Source organism: Apostichopus japonicus, chromosome 15, assembly GCF_037975245.1.
Source record: "Apostichopus japonicus isolate 1M-3 chromosome 15, ASM3797524v1, whole genome shotgun sequence".
NCBI lineage: Eukaryota > Metazoa > Echinodermata > Holothuroidea > Aspidochirotida > Stichopodidae > Apostichopus > Apostichopus japonicus.
The window spans coordinates 26,847,637-26,866,713 of NC_092575.1; the positions used below are offsets into that span (position 1 = coordinate 26,847,637).

The 19,077-nt window shown below is 36.2% G+C and overlaps 1 protein-coding gene across 1 annotated transcript; it reads right to left on the reverse strand.

The window, feature by feature from the left end:
• Positions 1-1,198: 1,198 nt before the first annotated feature.
• LOC139981272 (ubiquitin recognition factor in ER-associated degradation protein 1-like) lies at positions 1,199-18,491 on the reverse strand. The gene is made up of 12 exons (XM_071993521.1): positions 18,334-18,491; positions 16,334-16,448; positions 15,256-15,288; positions 14,770-14,894; positions 14,220-14,350; positions 13,911-13,983; positions 13,260-13,328; positions 12,454-12,522; positions 11,196-11,255; positions 8,450-8,538; positions 8,041-8,125; positions 1,199-7,227 (listed from the first exon to the last, which is right to left on the reverse strand). The coding sequence occupies exons 1-12, from the start codon at positions 18,334-18,336 to the stop codon at positions 7,153-7,155; spliced, it is 927 nt and encodes a 308-aa protein (XP_071849622.1). The 5' UTR covers positions 18,337-18,491; the 3' UTR covers positions 1,199-7,152.
• Positions 18,492-19,077: the final 586 nt, after the last annotated feature.

Genomic DNA, 19,077 nt, shown 5'->3' on the forward strand with positions numbered 1-19,077 from the left:
TCTGTCCAGATGTTGATCAAGGAATGAAAAGAATGTAGTTTCACAGGTTTACATTAGCAAGACTTGAGAAATCAGCAGAAAGCTGTACAAATAGAAAAATCTTATATTACTACCAAGTATTATTCTCAGTATTGTTACCGGGATTTTAAGAATTGCGCCAGCGCCGGGATACAACATCTTAAAAATTGTTTGCGTCCGCTCAGAAAAAAAACTTGCGTCCACACGTTCCTCCATGAAAACATGCACTTTAAATTACCTCTACAGGAACGCACAATACTTAGTTATAATGACCCCCGACAAAAACTTTGGCTTGTGCGCAACGGATATCCTATAGTTATAGGTTTATAATGTGCATATTGAAAATCATAAATGCAAATTACACAACTCATGCCTATGGAAGCGTGGGGACATTAATATTATATGTATTATCTTAGATTACAAATAAATTCATGTGTTTGCACTGAAACCCTTTACAAGGTGTACTTACTATATAAAGAGAAGTGCAACTCATAGCAAGAATATTTTGACATAATGTGGTAGCCCATACATGCAATACAGACAACTCTTTAAATGTACATTAATATTCACACAGATTGAAACAGATTGAAAGAGGAAGGTGCCAACTGCATTATCAGTACGCAGCTGGTACGGTACGGTGCCAGCATTATCTTAATATATGCCAGAATTAATTTGAATTTATGTCCATATCAAATCAATTTTATGTAGACATAAAGAAGTCCTGCCCTCTGATATGTCGTCATAATTTCTGAATTTTGTCCACTGTGGCCAACCATACACGTTGTGATATTTGAGAGTGCACACACATGAGAGCCTATACTACAAACTTTGCTATCTCTACACGGGACAGCAACGTTACAATTAGTTGCATTGAGACCGTCAGTATAATGCGCTATATAAATAAGTTATTTAAACATAATACGTTGTGTTTATTGAGCACGATAAATGCAAAAATGTTTGCAGACAATGGTAGGGACTATTAGCCAAACAAATCACAGGAAATTTGGAAACGCATCATTGACTGCTTTCAACATGAAACTTCTTTGTAACGGGAGTGTTTTAAACCTTCTACTTTGCGGTTGATTGTTATCATTTATTTGTTTTGAAACAAATTCAATCATCTATACAAAGGATTGGAAGAAATTTTGGTTCTTTTGAGAAGTTGCGGTTTTTTTAAAAGAAATAAAGAAAGATATTATTCCAAAAAGTACGAAAACATGTTATTGGAAACCTGCTCAAATACCGAATCATGTGTCGTTGTACTCTTGTTTACACAATTTACACGTTGACACTGAGGGTTATATCTACGATTTGTGCAAACAGATGAATATTTTTTTCAACTCCCTGGTTTAAAGTTGCAGTTAAAACGGCATGTCTGTTAAGTGTTTATATGAATGAGGAATTGTTATAACGGAACGCCATTACTCTTTTAGAGATGTGTAACCATTTTCTTTAAAACTTTCCTAGCTTCCAAGATTGTTATTATTTTGAATTCTTATACATGAACTCATACTTTCATTTGTGGCTTCATCATCTGTTACTAACAATGTGTTCAAATTTGTTGTATCACAGTGTTCTTGTGTTTAATTGTTTCTACCTGGTAAGTTGCATCACATAATTTAAAAAACAAAAAAGCACCCACGGTTACAGTTTACCGTTAATCAATGAATCACAGGTAGGGATGTGTCTGTTGTATAAAGCTTTACAAGATTGATTGCCCTACACAACAAACAATAACAACACCACTGAACTGAACAATGTGGCAACAAACACGTATTTAATGTAGCTCCCATCCGTACAGTATACCCACAAAGAAATGTGTAATATACACTCGAGTCCAGTTTTTTTCTGCACTCGGACTTTAGACCAATTCCAATTTGGTATATCATCTTACTTAGTCTTGGCAAATCTCTTATTTCTGAAGTTTACTCTTTGAGTGTCCAGAATGAGCACTTATGTAAGGAGTCAATGCAGTCTTACACATTTAGCCACACATACAATGAATATCTTCTTGTTTAAAGCAAATCATATGAAGCCAATGCTTTGATTGGTTGCTGCTGTTCGTCATATGGTAGATTCTTTAGCATAAACGATAGTGGCTTTGTAATTTATATAGAGACTGTGTGTATACGGTAATTCTCACAATATAACTCCATTTCAATTAGATCCTTTCATCGTTCAAAGCTGTTTCAAAGTTATGGTTACAAAGATAAAACGGTGATCATATAGATGTCATTTTGATCTTAGTTATACAGTGAAAAGCAGTGCGATGTGACAAACAATAATTCACAATGACACAGGCTGTCCTGAAATGACCATTGACCTCAACAACTGGCTTCTTGTACTAAATGTGATACATCAAAATACTAAATATGACATCTGTCCTTGTTAAAATATTGTGATAAACAATGGTTTCCACAATTTGACCCCTGGTGAACTCAACGAATATATGACCTTCGCCCACAACATAAGGCTCAATATCACAATATTGGGACTACTAGCCCCCTTCATCATCTACATGGCTGGCTGGTGAATGCCAGCTGAACATACACTCTCAGGCGCGTATCCAGGGAGAGGCGTTGGGGCGTGCGCCCCCTGGATAAGAAAAAGAGGAGAGAAAAGAAAAGAGAAGAAAGGGAAAAAAGAGGGGGAAAAAGAGGAGGAAGGAGAGAAAGGAAGGGAAAAGAAAAAGAAAAAAGAGAGAAAAAGAAGAAAGGGAGAAAAGGAGGGAGCAGAAGAAAAACGCCAAGACATCGCCAAGATGGTGGCGCTCCGCTTAGATAGTACTTTGCGCCCCCCGGGTTAGAAAATCCTGGATACGCCCCTGGACACTGTGCATGATTAATCATGTTGGGATGCGGGAATTCTCTGGTATTGAAAAATTATTTCTATAATCGTTTCCGATCTTTTCCAGAAACAGACGGTAAGCCCAGGGTACACAGCATGTACATTGCAGCAACATAAACGAACGTGTGGTATACCCACATGCACAGCATAGCACTGCTTACACGTTGTACTCCAGCTAGTTTGTCATATGGGCGTTCGGCCGTGAGGTAAAAAGCAAGCGTGTATATGTCTATACCATAAATTCCAATATTGAAATATTTCTTCAACAAAGGTCATATCTAAGTGCTAATAAGGTAAAAGCGAACATACTTATTATCAAGCATGCAAGAAGACCCACGCGAATGATATGGAGAGGGCGGGGCGGGGGGGGGGGGGTCACTAGCTCAGTTCTGACACTAAATAAAATAATAAATCGTTTTTACATTATAGGACAATCGGATCTTGGGCATGATTTGGTTTTAGTTTGTTTTGATAATAGATATTTTTTTCAAATTTTGATGGGACAAAACGTATTTTACCATTCAGTAGGGGGCGAATTATACACTCCGGGTCCTCCCGTAAAAGTTCATACCCCTGCATAAGCTGAGGGGGGAGAGGTATACTTCCCAAAAACCACTTTTGAAATCCTGTGCACGTCAATGCTGTTACGACACTACTAGGCTATAGGAATTTTGTCTCGCTTCCTTTGCAAAAGCAATCACCAACCAATAAACAAAAGGATGCCAAACAAAAGTCTAATTAGAAGAAGATTAATTTTATGATCGAAAAGCTGTAATTGACATAAATATAAACCATTAAGGAATATTTCAAAAACTTGTGCTTTTACAAACAGTAATTATTTTAATATCACACTCTAGTTAATGGACAAATGATTAGTTCATGTTACTTTTTCGAAATGGGAACTCATGTGGAAATGTGGGACATTAACCTCCATTCGAAAAACTTGAATGGTCTTACAAAATACATTTGAACATGACATTTAGTATTAAGTATCATATATCTTCACTCTTCCTGACCGAATATAAATCACTTCGTGGATATGATATGTCACTTTCAGAGCAATAATCATTGTCTAGACACAAATAGTCTAATGTAAGACCTGTTTTATCCCATGCATTTTCCAATAGGTCTATGGGCTACTGTGTGGTTTGAAGCCTATATTTTTTTTCTTGCCCATTTTTATAAAAGTGATGAAAGGTATTTGTACAAACACACTCATATTTATTACTCTTTGTTACAGTAATTTACAAACATAAATAAGAAAATCAAGATTGTACGACTACAAACTTAATATTCAGTCACTTTGTTAATGTGTTGGAAGTATTTGATGAATCAAACATTAATATCCAAAATGCTTCACATGCATCATTATTTGGTGTAAAATTTCTATATTATGAATGTTTGATTAATTCGTTCTTTACGAAATTAAGGCTGATCACAATACTGATACATAAAGTTAAACAGATGCTGCACACATGTGCACAGACCTGTACAATGTTTGCACAGCTTCTACAGCCAATACATCACAATTACGTTTGATGTAAGTGATGTACAGCAAGAGCCCATCTCTTCTGGAATTTCATTATTTACTGAGGACCTATCAGCTTAAATAAATCATCATTAAAATGTATGTGCTACTACCACATGGTGCGATCACCATAGTAACATCATTTATTCACACATAGGTGAACATCAATAATTATAAACATGTATTAATTAAATAATTAATGAATGACATAACAAGCCAAACTGATTCACAAGATTGTAAAAAATAACATCATTTTTATGATGGTGGAAATTAATTATTTGGAGTTTACAGTTACACTAAAATAGATTAATTTCATAGGATGCACAAGAGAAAAGTTTTGACGGGGAGGGTAGTGAAGGGGAAGGGGTGGTGTAGGTGAGGGGCGGTGAAGGGAAGGGGTGGTGTAGGGGAGGGGTGGTGAAGGGAGTGGGGTGGTGTAGGGGAGGGGTGGTGAAGGGGATGGTGGTGAAGGGTAAGGGGTGGTGTAGGGGAGGGGTGGTGAAGGGGTGGTGTAGGGGGGGTGGTGAAGGGGAAAAGGTGGTAAAGGGGAGGGGTAGTGAAGGGGAAGGGAAGGGGTGGTAAAGAAAAGTTGAGGGGGGACAGGAGGAAGAAGGGATGGCAAGACAAAGATGTTACGATAATTTAAATTAATTAACTAAGGAAAATTAATTTACAAAATCCCCTTTCAGCTGATTACCTCAGCAGAGAAGAAGTCTTATTGAAGAGAATCATTCCACTGTTCGCTAAAAACCCCATCGCAATATTTTTGCTCCAACTCCAGTTATGGTTGATTAAATGTAAGTTATTGTGGCTGGCTAGACCTTCAAACCTTCCTGGCAGAGGATCGCATTAGATTGTCTGTGATATTTTCCTATTCTTCTTGATAATTTATTGTTTGAAACCTTGAACATGTGCAATATTAACTTTGCTTTAGCTCTCAATGTTCTGTGTAGCTAGAATGTCATCAAAATGCAACTTTTTCGTATAAATATTAGTTTTTTCTTTGGATAACAGATTAAAATAAAGACAAAGACATTTTCAGCTCAATTGCCGTGATGACATCATTCACTCTGCTGTTGCGAGATGCATTTATGAAATATCAGCAAATATTACACAAAATTTAACAAATCTTGGCGATACAAAATGCTACAAGGGGATGTGGCTTTAACCTATATTATTCAGAAAATTCTGTGCACTTTTTGCTGAGCAATCACCTTCAACCCAATGGAAAATCATTCTAAGCTCTTAATTCTTAGATTTAAACCTAAAATATAAGGAATATTTCAATATTGATATCAATAAAGATTTAGAAAAAACTTGAGACTGAGCAAATGTAGAGCACATATCAATATACAAGGTTTTCACAGAACCACTTAAAATTTATCTGCGTTTTAAGCTACATTTAAGTGAGCTGCATTACTAATCTACTAAAGTTCCCCAGTACCGATCAGAACCGCTCAAATGCCTTCACCATCCACAAGAAAAACGATAATTTGAGCCTTACAATCCCCAGGTAACACCCATCACAACCACTCATTTAACCCTCAGACTAGGACGTGCTTCCATATTGATGTAATAAAGAATTGGGGAATTTTTTTCCCATCAAGATAGGTGCAAACAGATGGGTATAAACCAATAAACTTTATGACAAAGTACAACTTCAGTCTAAGGATGAAACTACAGACACGGCAGAGTCTATTTGTCAAAATGATAAAAGCCTAGAGGCTTAGAGTTGATATATTAGTAGTGCAAAATCCAGAACTAATTAACACATGAAGCCGTATGCACACTGCTCAACTAAAACTCAAGCTGACTCTACTCATTCATATAACGTGGGATATCGAGAAAAGCTGGGCAGTAAGATCAAGATTTAGTCAGTTTTTAGTCGCATCGGCGTCAGTAAGGAAAGCTCAACAGGGTAAAATTTCCCTGGCTAAAAGTTGAATGTTGATGGGATTCGCAACTACAACTGCCCAGTATCAACAGATGGAAATTTAGTTATTTATTTATTTTACAGGATTTATATAACACCTTATCCAATATAAAATTGCTCTGAGACACTTTACAATAAAACATACAAGTCAAGAATTTTTTTGTTTTTTAAGCATTGGGGATATAACTTTGGAATTGAACATAATGAGCAATGGTTCATTAAACAGAGTATGGTCATTCAGTGCCTGCTCATTACGAAACTGGAAGGGGGGAGGGGGGGGAGGGGACTATGGGATTTGACTACTACTGAAATTAGGTCACAACAATCAAGTTGAGTCGCATTAATTGGGACATCTGTAGTGACACCTATAAATACATATATAGATACATAAAAACGCACATACTTATATGTGTGTATTTACATATACATTTATATATATATATATATGTATATATAGATATATATATATATATATATAGATATATATATATATATATATATATATATAGATATATATACGTTTGGTTGGTTAGCGTCTATCTTGGCGCAGAGTGGTCTGTGTCTGGTGGACAGAGAAAAATATATATATTTGTATTAATAGTCTTCCGTCAAAGACTCTGTACCCAGCAGATTTCGGATATGTCAATCTGACCACCGAATAAGGACCTGAGAACTTCTACCTTCTTTGTTAGGCTATACTCCAAGTCTTCATACTTTCATCTACAGACTTACGTTGAGCTCAGATTTTTAAATAGCACCAGCTTTATCGAGGTCTGCAAGTATCCCAAACAGTTCAAGTATCTTTCATTTGGCAAAGAAAGCCAGTTCAAGGTTTTTTCGTTCGTTTTTTCTTCAGGACTTGACCTTCACCAGTGAATGGCTTGAATAATACTTCTTCCGTCTACACAGCAAAGACAAAAGTGAAAATAATTAAAACAATGAGATTCCATAATCAACAATCAAATCAAGAGAGTAGGTTTTTCTTTACAAAATGATCAAGACTGTTAGTTCTTCTAAATTACAGAATAAAGTAATAAATAAAGACACACAATCAAAGCAAAATATCTTATGACTTTCAAAACAATCAAGGAAACATTGGTCAGGGAATCAGATTTTTTTTGACAGAGCATCTTGTCATCATTATTTATCAAAGACATTGCACCTTAATTGCCTCAAGTTCACTCTTGATCAGAAATTTAATAAACTTATACCCTTACTAGGATGCATACATGACACCAAATTCTCATATTCAGGCCAAATTACAAAATTTTGTCTCGTTTATTCATTTAAAAAAAACAGTTTCTAGTCATGAATCATTCAAACCCATGGACTAAAATTTGTCATTTTTAGATAAGACTTTACAGATACATAGAGATTTTTTTACAAAAACGGTGACTACTTTATTAATCTTTTAACACTAACAACCCTGTAGCAATAAAACAATGTTGTCTACTTCTTAGTCATAGATGGTTTCGTCGACCTTATTAACAACAATTTAACAATCTGGTCCAGCAGTTTGCTTACAAGATACCCACCTCGTCAACTGAGTTAGTATTGGATGGTTTCCCCGATCTTATAAAACAACAATTTAACAATCTGGTCTACAATTAGTATACAAGATACCCACCTCTTCAGCTGAGTTAGTCATGGATGGTTGTGCCAACCTAATAAACAACAATTTAACAATCTTGCCAATTATTTACAAGATACCCACCTCCTCAGCTGTGTTCATTGTGGATGGTTTCACCGACCTAATAAATGTCAGGGTACCTCTTTTATAATCATAGTTGGGGACACCTCTGCAAAAGAAAAGAAAACTCAACAAACTTAAATAGGATTCAGTAACACAGGTTCAAAACGTGTAACTCAAGGCAAATGATAGCTTTTAATATTCCTTATAATGTAATGAATAACCAAAAGAAAAATAAATGTGATAAAATCCCCTAAAAACTTTCCTAAATACCATTTCCAGAGTGGTTCTATAAACAGCCCAAGGACAGGATTAAATTCTTCGATATGAGTTACCTGTCACAACTCCTGGGTATTTTATAATTCAAAATCCCTTTAGCAGTAAAACGTTTGATCCAAAACAGAGAATTAAAGAGTAAAACCACATGACACACCTTTTATAGATTAAAGGCTCCAGGGGAACTGGTTCTGACTTTGTGTTCTTCGTCTTTCCGTCTAGGCGTCTTCCCTCTCCTGTAAAGGCCTGCGTAGAATTATAAAGTACATGTGACTACAAGGCTTTTGTCTGATCATATGAGGGAATTATTTTAGCGCTAACATTTTGAGAAGTGTGTCTCTTGTAAAGTACTATGGTTCCTATGGAGAAAACTGCTATACAGCTGTGCATTTGTATAGCAATTTGGCCACCCATATTGTATAGCATTTTGTGATGCGATATCAAGTAAATTATTGATTACACTGCTACTGTAACAATATGGGTCCACCATGAAGTAAACCAACAAGCCTCCCTTGGTTCACCATGAAGGAACCAACAAGCCTCCCTGGATTCACCATGAAGGAACCAACAATCCTTGCTGGGTTCACCATGAAGGAAACAAACAAGCCTCCCTGGGTTCACCATGAAGTAAACCAACAAGCCTCGCTGGGTTCACCATGAAGTAAATTAACAAACCTCCCTGGGTTCACCATGAAGCTAACCACAGCAAGCCTCCCTGGGTTCACCATGAAGTAAACCAACAAGCCTCCCTGGGTTCACCACGAAGGAAACTAACAAACCACCCTGGGTTCACCATGAAGCTAACCACAGCAAGCCTCCCTGGGTCCACCACGAAGGAAACCAACAAGCCTCACTGGGTTCACCATGAAGTAAACAAATAGCCTCCTTTGGTTCACCATGAAGCAACCAACAAGCAGATTCTGGTAGTGATACAAAAACTTGATTGATATGCTCATATGTTCACAAGGTTTCAGCGAACTTAAAACTAATTTTTAAAAAACCTTTAAAAATTAATAAATGAAAAACTGACTGGAAAATTTTAGCCGACTTTTCCATTAAAATAAAGTTATCAGCAATTTTGGATTCATGTATGGTATAAACATATGTTCATAAAACTGTTTGTGATTACATAGTGACATAAACTGAGTAAATCAATCCAGGCATAGCTTTCGTCCTCGTCCTGATAACCTCAGTTTGTGACTCTTTGCAATACATATTACACGTCACTAGGGTTGGGCGATATATCGAAAATTATTATTATCGCGATAATTTTTTTTCAAGACGATATTTTTTGAGGATTGAACAAATGACGATAATTTCTTGTGAAAGAAATTTGAAATAGATGTAGAAAAAAAATTCTCTGTTTTATGTGTAAATGTTATTCTAGCATTCCATGGTTAAGAAAGTTGAAAAGAAATATTTTATCAACTTCATTTACTGACTTTTGAACTTCGTAAAAACCCGTTCTTTACAACATTGACTGTATAGAGAACAAAACTCTGAAAATCAGTAGAGAAATAACCAATTGTGTACGAACAGTAAGTTGGTATACCTTTCTAATTTTACGAAAGATCGAGCAAAATACTTTCGAAAAATTCATGCGAAACTGGCATATCGTGCTAAATGCAACAAGTGTCATGTAAACAAGGCTCTAGTACACCCATTTATGAATAAACCAGAAGACCACATCTGGTGTAAAGCGGGAGAAAGAAAGTATTTTCTAGAATTTCCACACAAAAAAAATAATAATAATAATATCCTACCATAGTTAAGTGTATAGTAAATAGCCTAACCACTTCGTCGGTTACGGATCTCATGACGTAACAACAAAAACACAACTAATTGTATTTTGCGAAGTTGATGATTTCTACAAGGACATGGAAACAATACTTAGCATTAAGTTAATCACGCCTGGTGGCCTAAAACATGGAATTACAAGGTTTACTTTCATAAAGATGGCCATACTGTAGCTTTCGGGGCCTTGATATCGTGCTTCAGTATGTCTGTATGGTATAGACTGTGCTTCGTGTATCATGGGGAATAGATTGTTTTGTTCATGCGGAGGAGTCGGTTGGCTTGAGGTGTGTTTTACTTACCTTAATGTTACGGGGATATTTACCTACTTTCCTTGAACGTCTAAGATAATATTTCGCAAAACTTTACGGATCCTTTACTGACTGACCTAATTAATTCTAGAGTGGAGCCAAAAAAGTTTACTCCATGAAAAGTTTTTTGGAACCGTGCCAAAAATTGTTAACAAACAGGTGTTAGACAGGGGGGTGGTTTTGCAAGGTACCTGAGAAAATTTGAAGCACATTGTAGCCTACCGTGATATTTAAGTACGGTTAAACACTGCAGTTGTAAACTGATTGTTAGGCAGTCTAGAAACGGGGCTTTGCCGCACGTAGTTTGTTTCATAATATCGACAGTTTTGTAAGTTAAACTCTATAAAGATTGTAAGACAGATTAATTCTCTTTTCATTTTATCACATAATATAGCTACTCTAACTTGTCATTTTAAAACTTTCATCAGTTTCGTGACAATTTAAATTCATAAAGTTAGTCAGTATTTTGAATCCTCAATTGCGAATTTTTTATCGCCAGACACGAAAAAAATACTTAACTTTTCCGGGGGCCTTCGCCCCTGGACCCCTACAAGGGGTTCCACCCCTTGACCCCAACGTGTCTCTAAGGCGGGCCCTGAACCCCACACCATTATGCCCGGTGTGTTTGCTGCGCGAAAACACCGGTAGGAAATCAGCAGTTGTTTTTAGTGTGTTCGCGAACACACTAAAAACAACAAGAAAAAATTATCGTAATTATCGAAATATCGCGATAATTTTTGAACTATTTATCGTGACATTAAAAAGCAAATATCGCCCAACCCTACACGTCACACTAACCATAAATGTGTTCTGTTCAACAAATTCCTTCGCATGATCTTGCCCATCAACCTGCATATCCTGGATTTAAAAATAAAAAATTAAATTAAAATATATTTATCAATTAAAGAACTAATCAGTCTCATGTATTGTAATTTTCTTTTAATGAGTTAGCTACTTAGGTGTCATTCTTGTGCTTAAGAAACTGTGATTCTGCCAATTTTAATTCGAATCCAGGCCATTTGTTGTTTAGTACAGGGACAACAGTAACATGGACTACCAACCCAAAGCAGGATTTGGCAATCAAGTAAAAGCATGCTTTAGTAACTGAATCAAATTTTATGCCCAAAGTAAGTATGACTACTTTAAGATAGAGTATCTGATCATAAAAAAATGGTTGACCATTTGAATCACAAATCACGACAAAAGATCAGTTTGGTGACCTCTCGATGGCTGGATTGTTGCACTTGTATTCATCTAACTTTAAACCCAAAATGAGAATCCAATGGCTCAAACTTTTTAGATTAAATTAGATTTGAAAATATGATCTATACTTGGTGAAATATAAATAATTCTATTAAACTTTGGCAAATCCCCCTGACCGAGAAACTTATGTCATGGTAACATCCCCTCTTAATGTTTGGGGGTATATGATCTAAGCCTTCTCAACTAACACTCACATTAATGTGGTATATTCTCATTTATACCTTCACTTTGTATTACTGATATATTTCACTCCACCATAATCTGTCTTTTAAGTTAATGTAATGGTGTCAGCAATGGGAATCCAGCTGACACCATCCAAATAACTGAGCAGTTTCACTTGTGACATTTTGATATTAACTGGTGTGTGTGTGTACAAGAGCTAAAACCAGTGGCATAGGAAGGTACTTTTGAGTGGGGGGGGGGGGCTGAAGACTGATGGACGGTCTGGGGGGAGGAGTCTAAGGGGAGGGGGTGAAATTTATGCATTTCCAGGTGGCCTCAAATGCAATTTGGTGCAATAAAGCACACTTCAACACCCACTCCATTTTGTAAACTTAATTTTGTATTTTCACCTGGCCTTAGATGCAATTTGGTGCTCCAAATGAGATTTTTTTTCTCATTTGGAAATGAAAAAGGGGTTTTCTGACTTGCGAAGTGGGGGGGGGGCGGAATAATACTTCCGCCCCTCCACAATTTTCACTGGGGGGGCTGGCGCCCCCCAGCCCCCCTGGTTCCTACGCCCTTGGCTAAAACAACCATCTATTATAAAACTCTCTCTAGAAGAAATACTCACTTCTTGGTCATGATGGTTAACTTTAGGTTTTTGCGGCTCAACGTAACCGACAGGAGGTGCAAACTCGACCTAATACAAGAAAAGGCAAAACAGAATAAATTATCCAATTTTTACTGCAATCAGCTGAGGATTAAACCCCAATCTGACAGTGAGATCACTGAAACAAGTGCAGTGAGTTTAGTGCAACTGGCTAGTAATTAGAATTTACATTTAAGAACAAACACAACTTCTGCAATGATTCTTGTTTGTAAATTGACCAGGCCTAGGAATGGAAATTTCCTAGTCCTAGGATATCTCTTTTATGTCGTATGCTTGTGTTTGTCTTCTTTCGATATATTAACATACTACATCTAAAACATCTGTGCTGTGACATCAAATGCAAGAAACTTTGGAAATATTTTGATTTAATTTACTGTGAGAGATGTTACCCTGCAATAAATTTTCCTCAATATTTAGTTTGGTGTACAGTGTCTGCCCAACTTAAGATCAGATTGTCCGAAGAAAACATTCGAACAAGAGACAATTGTTAAGAGGTTGTGTCTTAATATTGTTCATAGCTGATATTCTTTCCGCTATGTCAAAACTCCATCATTACTCTTCTAAGACATTTACGCAAAACCTGTCATCAAATTTGCCTTATGTCTTTTATAAGCAAATGTTTATTTGGTTACTTTGAAACAACTTATCATTGTCTTCCTAGCTTTACTTTATCTATGCTTAAATTTGTTTTAAAATGAACTAGAAGTATTGAACAGAATTCTTGGTGAAATGACAGATTTGAAGAATCTCTGAAAGAGAGTACTTACACTCATATCACACTCAATAATGGACACCGCATTGCTGGGTTTTGTCTCTAAAACTAACAGTTCATAAACCTAAGGATTAAATGAAAGAAAGAATTAAGGTAATTTTAAATCTGCCAATCATAACTAATTTGTATCCTTTAGATTTTCATAAAACAGATAGCGAAGCCTTCTTTAATACAACAAGCAAGCAAATCAGTGGAAGGATTTCTTATTTTCAAATCCATTCTGTTTCAAGACCAAATTAACATTTTATTATCCCATCTCATTACACCTATAACCTGATATCTAAATCAAGTTAACTAGCTAGTTCTATCAAGAGCTAAAATTTGAAATAAATTCCCTAATTCCAAATTCAAAGCAGGATAGAAAGCATTGGCAAGACCCTCCCCACCCCCTCCCCACCCCCCCTCCTCCCTCCTCCATAAAAAAATAGACAAATAGTGGGAAAGGGGGAAAATAATGACAAAAAAAATACGTAGTTGCCATGGTAACTGAGGTCAAAAGCTCACATGATCTAAGGTCAAATGTATGTTTTTAGTGCAGTTTTGCTGGCGAATTTAAATCTTTACTTTTAGAAGTGCAGCATAATACTTGGTCATTCAAGCCATAAAGTGACCATCACAAACATGTCATTACAATGAACCCACCAACCTTTTTATTGTACTTTATTGCAATCAGGTCTCCGTTTGTCAGACATGCAAAGCTCCTTAAAACATTTTCCAGACTGTAATGGAAAGAAGTCAAGGACACATAACATGAATGATACCAATTTAAATATATTTTTACATCTGAAAATATCCAGCAAAACGAAAGAATTTTTCTTTTTAGACTTTGTTTAATGACAGTGTCATCATTCAATGCCCGATTTGAATTATAAATTGGCAATTCACAGAAAGGATAGTCTACTGTTTTGATAGAAAATTCTCTTTTTTTCTTAACAGGAATGACTTGAAAGGATACACAGCCTTTGGATTTGAGATGTCCAGAAAATCCACATTTTGCGGTTGAAATTTTGAGTAGGTCGCTACTGGCAGACTTGCACTCTCAATTTCTATCAGATCACCTTCCTCCAGAAGTAAATTCTGCATCATCTGAGAAGAAGAGTAAAATAAGTATTAATCAAAGGGCAATCAGTTTTACATCAATTAATCAGAACAGAGTGTTGGGTATAGCCAGGATTTCAAAATTATAAGAGGAATTAAAATTAGTTCAGTTGATGCACACATCTGATATTTGAGAAGGCCATAATCACAAATGATTTCTTAATACGACAACAATATGAATAATTTCTAAAACATACTCCGATATGTTGGTTACTACTATCAACTTTTAGCTCAGTTATGATTAATCACTATTCCAAGATTGGAGAAACCTTGCTGAATTTCCTGGCAAAATGTTTGCTAATGCAGTACTTTGAAACAGTGATCACTAGCCAACTACGAAACACTAAAATCCAATCTTACAAACATATCATTTGAGATGTCTGAAAGAACGCAAAATGATAGCTCACCCAGTAAGGAATGTGAATCTTTCCTTCATCTGCTACAAACTCCAAAACTCCACAATGTGTCACTTTCTCTGCATTCTTCTTGGAGGATAATTTGAACAGCATCGGGTATTCAATGCTAAGTTTTTCTACAGAAAAATGAAGCCAATACCGTAGACAATTTCTCACTTTCTTATCAGTGACTAATAATAATCATAATAATAATTTTAATACTTATTCATATAGCGCATTATACCGACGGTCTCAATGGGCTTTACGAGAAACAAAATGAGTACAAAATTACAGCATAGTAGAACAAAAAACTTAAAGATACAAGACTGCAAAGATTATTTGTACCATATGTCTGCAAACTACAGCAATACTCCAGAGAGTTTAGGATCACTGTTAGAATGACTCACTTAAATATTCTCGCAGTAAGCCTTTGTGCTGAATACTGGGACTGGGTCTTATTTTATATTCCTACATTAATCGTAACGTCTGAAAACTTACCTAAAGTGTCTAGAGCTGATGGTGGCATGATAACTAAGAAACGAAGAGAGAGAGAGATAAAGATAGATACAAATGTAAAATATGACAACCACATTTCGTAGGATAACAAATGCATGCCAAACACTGACTTAGGAGAAAGACACACACACATGAAAAAAAACTAGGCAAGACTAAAACACAATGACAAACACACAATATAAAACAGTTTGATATTTGATAAATGGCCTGGTAACATTCTTCATACATCGGCTCACTCTCAACAATGTAATTTTGAATATATATATTGAAGGGCAGTTTTCTGGTCACAAGATCTAAACCATGCAAGGCATTAATTTATTGTAACTTGTGTACTATCCCTACAGATCTAGTCTACAACTTTCAATAAAACAACATCAGAATTAACATGTTTGGCTTTATACAAAACTCTTACTTTAGAAGTACAGAGGCTGGGCCTACAGTAATTGTGCATTTAAAAGTAGGGCAGAAAATTATAATATACAGTACTTAACCGATGAGGTGTACATTCAAACAAGGTCTAGAAACCTTTACACCAGCAATCTTTAATGGCATCACATAATTCTTGCCTCCTGTAAGTGTTATCATATTAGCTTTTTACATGTACCATCGCCACTGTTTGCATACTGTACCCTTGCTACTGTGTGTATACTGTATCATTGCTACTGTACACGTGTACACTTTTCATTGTTACTGTTTAGGTATACTGTACCACTGCTGCTGTGTTTGTACACTGTACCATAGCTACAGTGCATAAACTGTACCATTGCTCCTGTGCGTACAATGTACCATTGCTACTTTGTATGCACACTGTAACATTAACTACTGTGTACATACACTGCACCATATCCACTGTGTTCATACAGTATACTGTACCATTGCTACTGTACATTACTGTACGTATGACAACTTTTCTTGATGCTTTACTGTACATAGCAAACATCTTCAGGACTTGAATGAACTATGCAAGAACCTATTGTTTTACTTACATTAGCAAGCTTGGAAAATACTTATTTCATGTTGGAAAAAAAACTGTCAATTGTGGACAACAATATATACTCACTCTTGCCACCGCTCTCCAGGTCTGCTCTTGGCACAGAGAGCATACTCACAGAGTAGCATCTATACTGAGTCTTAAACCTCTGTGGGAAAGGTCCTCGAAACATGTTGTATCCAAACTGTCAAAAGAAAGAAACTAGTATAAAATGTGACTTTGAAGTTGTTAGAAAATACCAATCTGTATTACTTTAAAAATATATATTTCAATAACCATTAAACCACCTTCACCGTTTGTGTCTTTGTGTTTGATTGTTTAGTTACATTTGCCAAACTCATTTAGAGTAATCTGAAAATATTCTGTGCAGCAAGACTTATAAATATTATTAAGCAATCAAACCCTGTTTTCCATTTAACCGTCAGCCAGTTGAATAGTTAGCCAGCTGAAGAGTAATTTATGCTATTCCACAGAGCTTCCATGATGCATTTCCTTATCCTTCTGGTACATAAATGGAGATGACATAAACAAGCTAAAAGTGCAGACTCAGTGAATTGGAGAGTGATGATGGTGGGGATGGGTGGGGGGGTGGTTGACATAATCCATAAAATTGACAAAATTGTTTATTACCTCAACACCCTTAGACAAAGGTGACCTTTTCTTCCCAGGTAAACTGGGGATATATTGATGTTGACCCCATCATGATGACATCATGATTTAGATCCCCACATGTTGTATGTTTAAAGGGAGGGATAGCATTTTGAGGGCCTCTCATAGTGTTGGTAGTTCAAATGCCATGGTGATAGTCAAAAGTCCCATTGTAGAACACCTCTTTCAGAAACAAACATTTGGCATGATTAAAAATACAATGCCAGAAAAAAAGGTTGCTGTTGGAAGTCTTGTTATTTAAGTGCAATGGTATGTTTTCAATGTGAATTACAGCTTGGTTATGAAGTTATTGAATGATCTGATCTTGTTTGGCTTAATGTTTGTTAATGTAAACAACCACAGCTATTCATGCTGTTTCTAGGGATGGCAGGGCAAACAGGTAAAAACTGAAATCTGGCCACATTACCCTAGATCTACTCTTGTCCATCCCAAGCAATGTAGGTTACAAATTACTATACTGTAATAGGTCTCTATATATGATGCACAGTAGGCTAGTAAGTGTGCAATTACTGTGTGAAATTTTCCAAAATTGGTCGATACATTTTCTATTTTCCTTCAAGCAAACATTCCAATGAATTCTGAATTTTCCACAACATTTTCTAGTTTGCTGTGAAGCAAACGTTCCAATGAATTTTGCATCATCTTCTGGGATAAAATTGGTTACTTATTTACAATCCGTACCATTCGACTACCTAACAGGCTAAAAGAGAATCATTCATGTGACACACCTATTCACTGACTGTTATTCTTTTGATTTGGGAGACGGAAACCAAGCCGATGCGAGCACACACGTTCAGCCAGATTATACAGTTGTTATTCTGCCGATTTGAAGTAAGCTTTCCCATTCATATGGTATGGATTCTAAAGTTAGGCCTAAAATTGTATACTCTGAATTGGTTATGTTACAGCCTGGGGTGAAATGTGACAGACACATACAGTTGTTACATAAATTAATTATGTAACTTCTTAAGTCTATTTTTCTTTGCCATCCACAGAATCAGTATTTGTGAAGGCTGGGTTTGGTAGCCCGGGTAACACACAATGATACAGTAGGCCCTAGTCTAGCAATATTGGTACAGGAGTGTAGGATGAGGAACAGTAAAACAGTTTTAATAACAAGAACTGATGTAGGCATAAAGATATAGTCCTGGAAGTTATCATTATAGGCCTATAGTCTAGGATGTACGTAGAAATACCCATGATTAGGCCTACAGGCTATTCTAGAGTGTGTAACACTGTTACTGTTCCTAGGTATCTAGAATGAAGTTTTTATTCGCGGAACTAGTACCCGTGTACAACCACTTTGGAATATGATGCAATGAAGTAGGGATAGCAATAAAAACATCGTCTGAAGTAATGAGAGATATGCAAAAGCTAAGATAACACTGATAACTACAAACCATCTTGATTTTTTCTCAATGCAAAGTCTTGAAAGTTCGAGGCAAAAAGAAATACACTGAAATAAGACATTTACTGTTACGCTGATGTCACGATCAATTTACTACCAATCTGAAGCTATACTAGCGACCTCAGCTGAACATTCCAGCCGCATCTTCATCCATATGTTTAGATCATAACTGTGCTAGATTTAATTGTGAATTACCGCCCTCGTTTCTGTAAAAGTTTCACTAGTTTATAAACTACTGTACAGCTTTCCCGATTTGTATAAATAACACTATGTGACAAACTAAGCCTTTGATCATTTTCATCTCTCAAAGAATTCATTCGGAACCTGAAGACTCAATGCCAAGATGGGGAATTGACAGGGCGGGATTGGTCAATAAAGGCAGGCTACCGTTCTAGGAAATTGACAAACATGTGCAACAGAAAAAATAATTTGAAATAACTGCATGCGGAAAAACTTTCCTTTGGACCGTTATTGCCCTCGTTGCTAATTCTGCTAACTTATTAGGGAATAAGGCTATGCTTCATATTCTGTTGGTCTGCTAACGAGGAGGTTAGAGCATGAGCGTGCACAGGATTTCAAATGTAGGGGATAAATTTAAATCAGTCGTTCTGTCTTAGATATTGAAGTCATCCTTGAAATAGATTCATGAATGTGAGCTGAAGCAAAGTAAACCATGTCATAGTATATTTTCATGGATTAGATGATTTACTTATTTACCGGAAATATATACAGATGA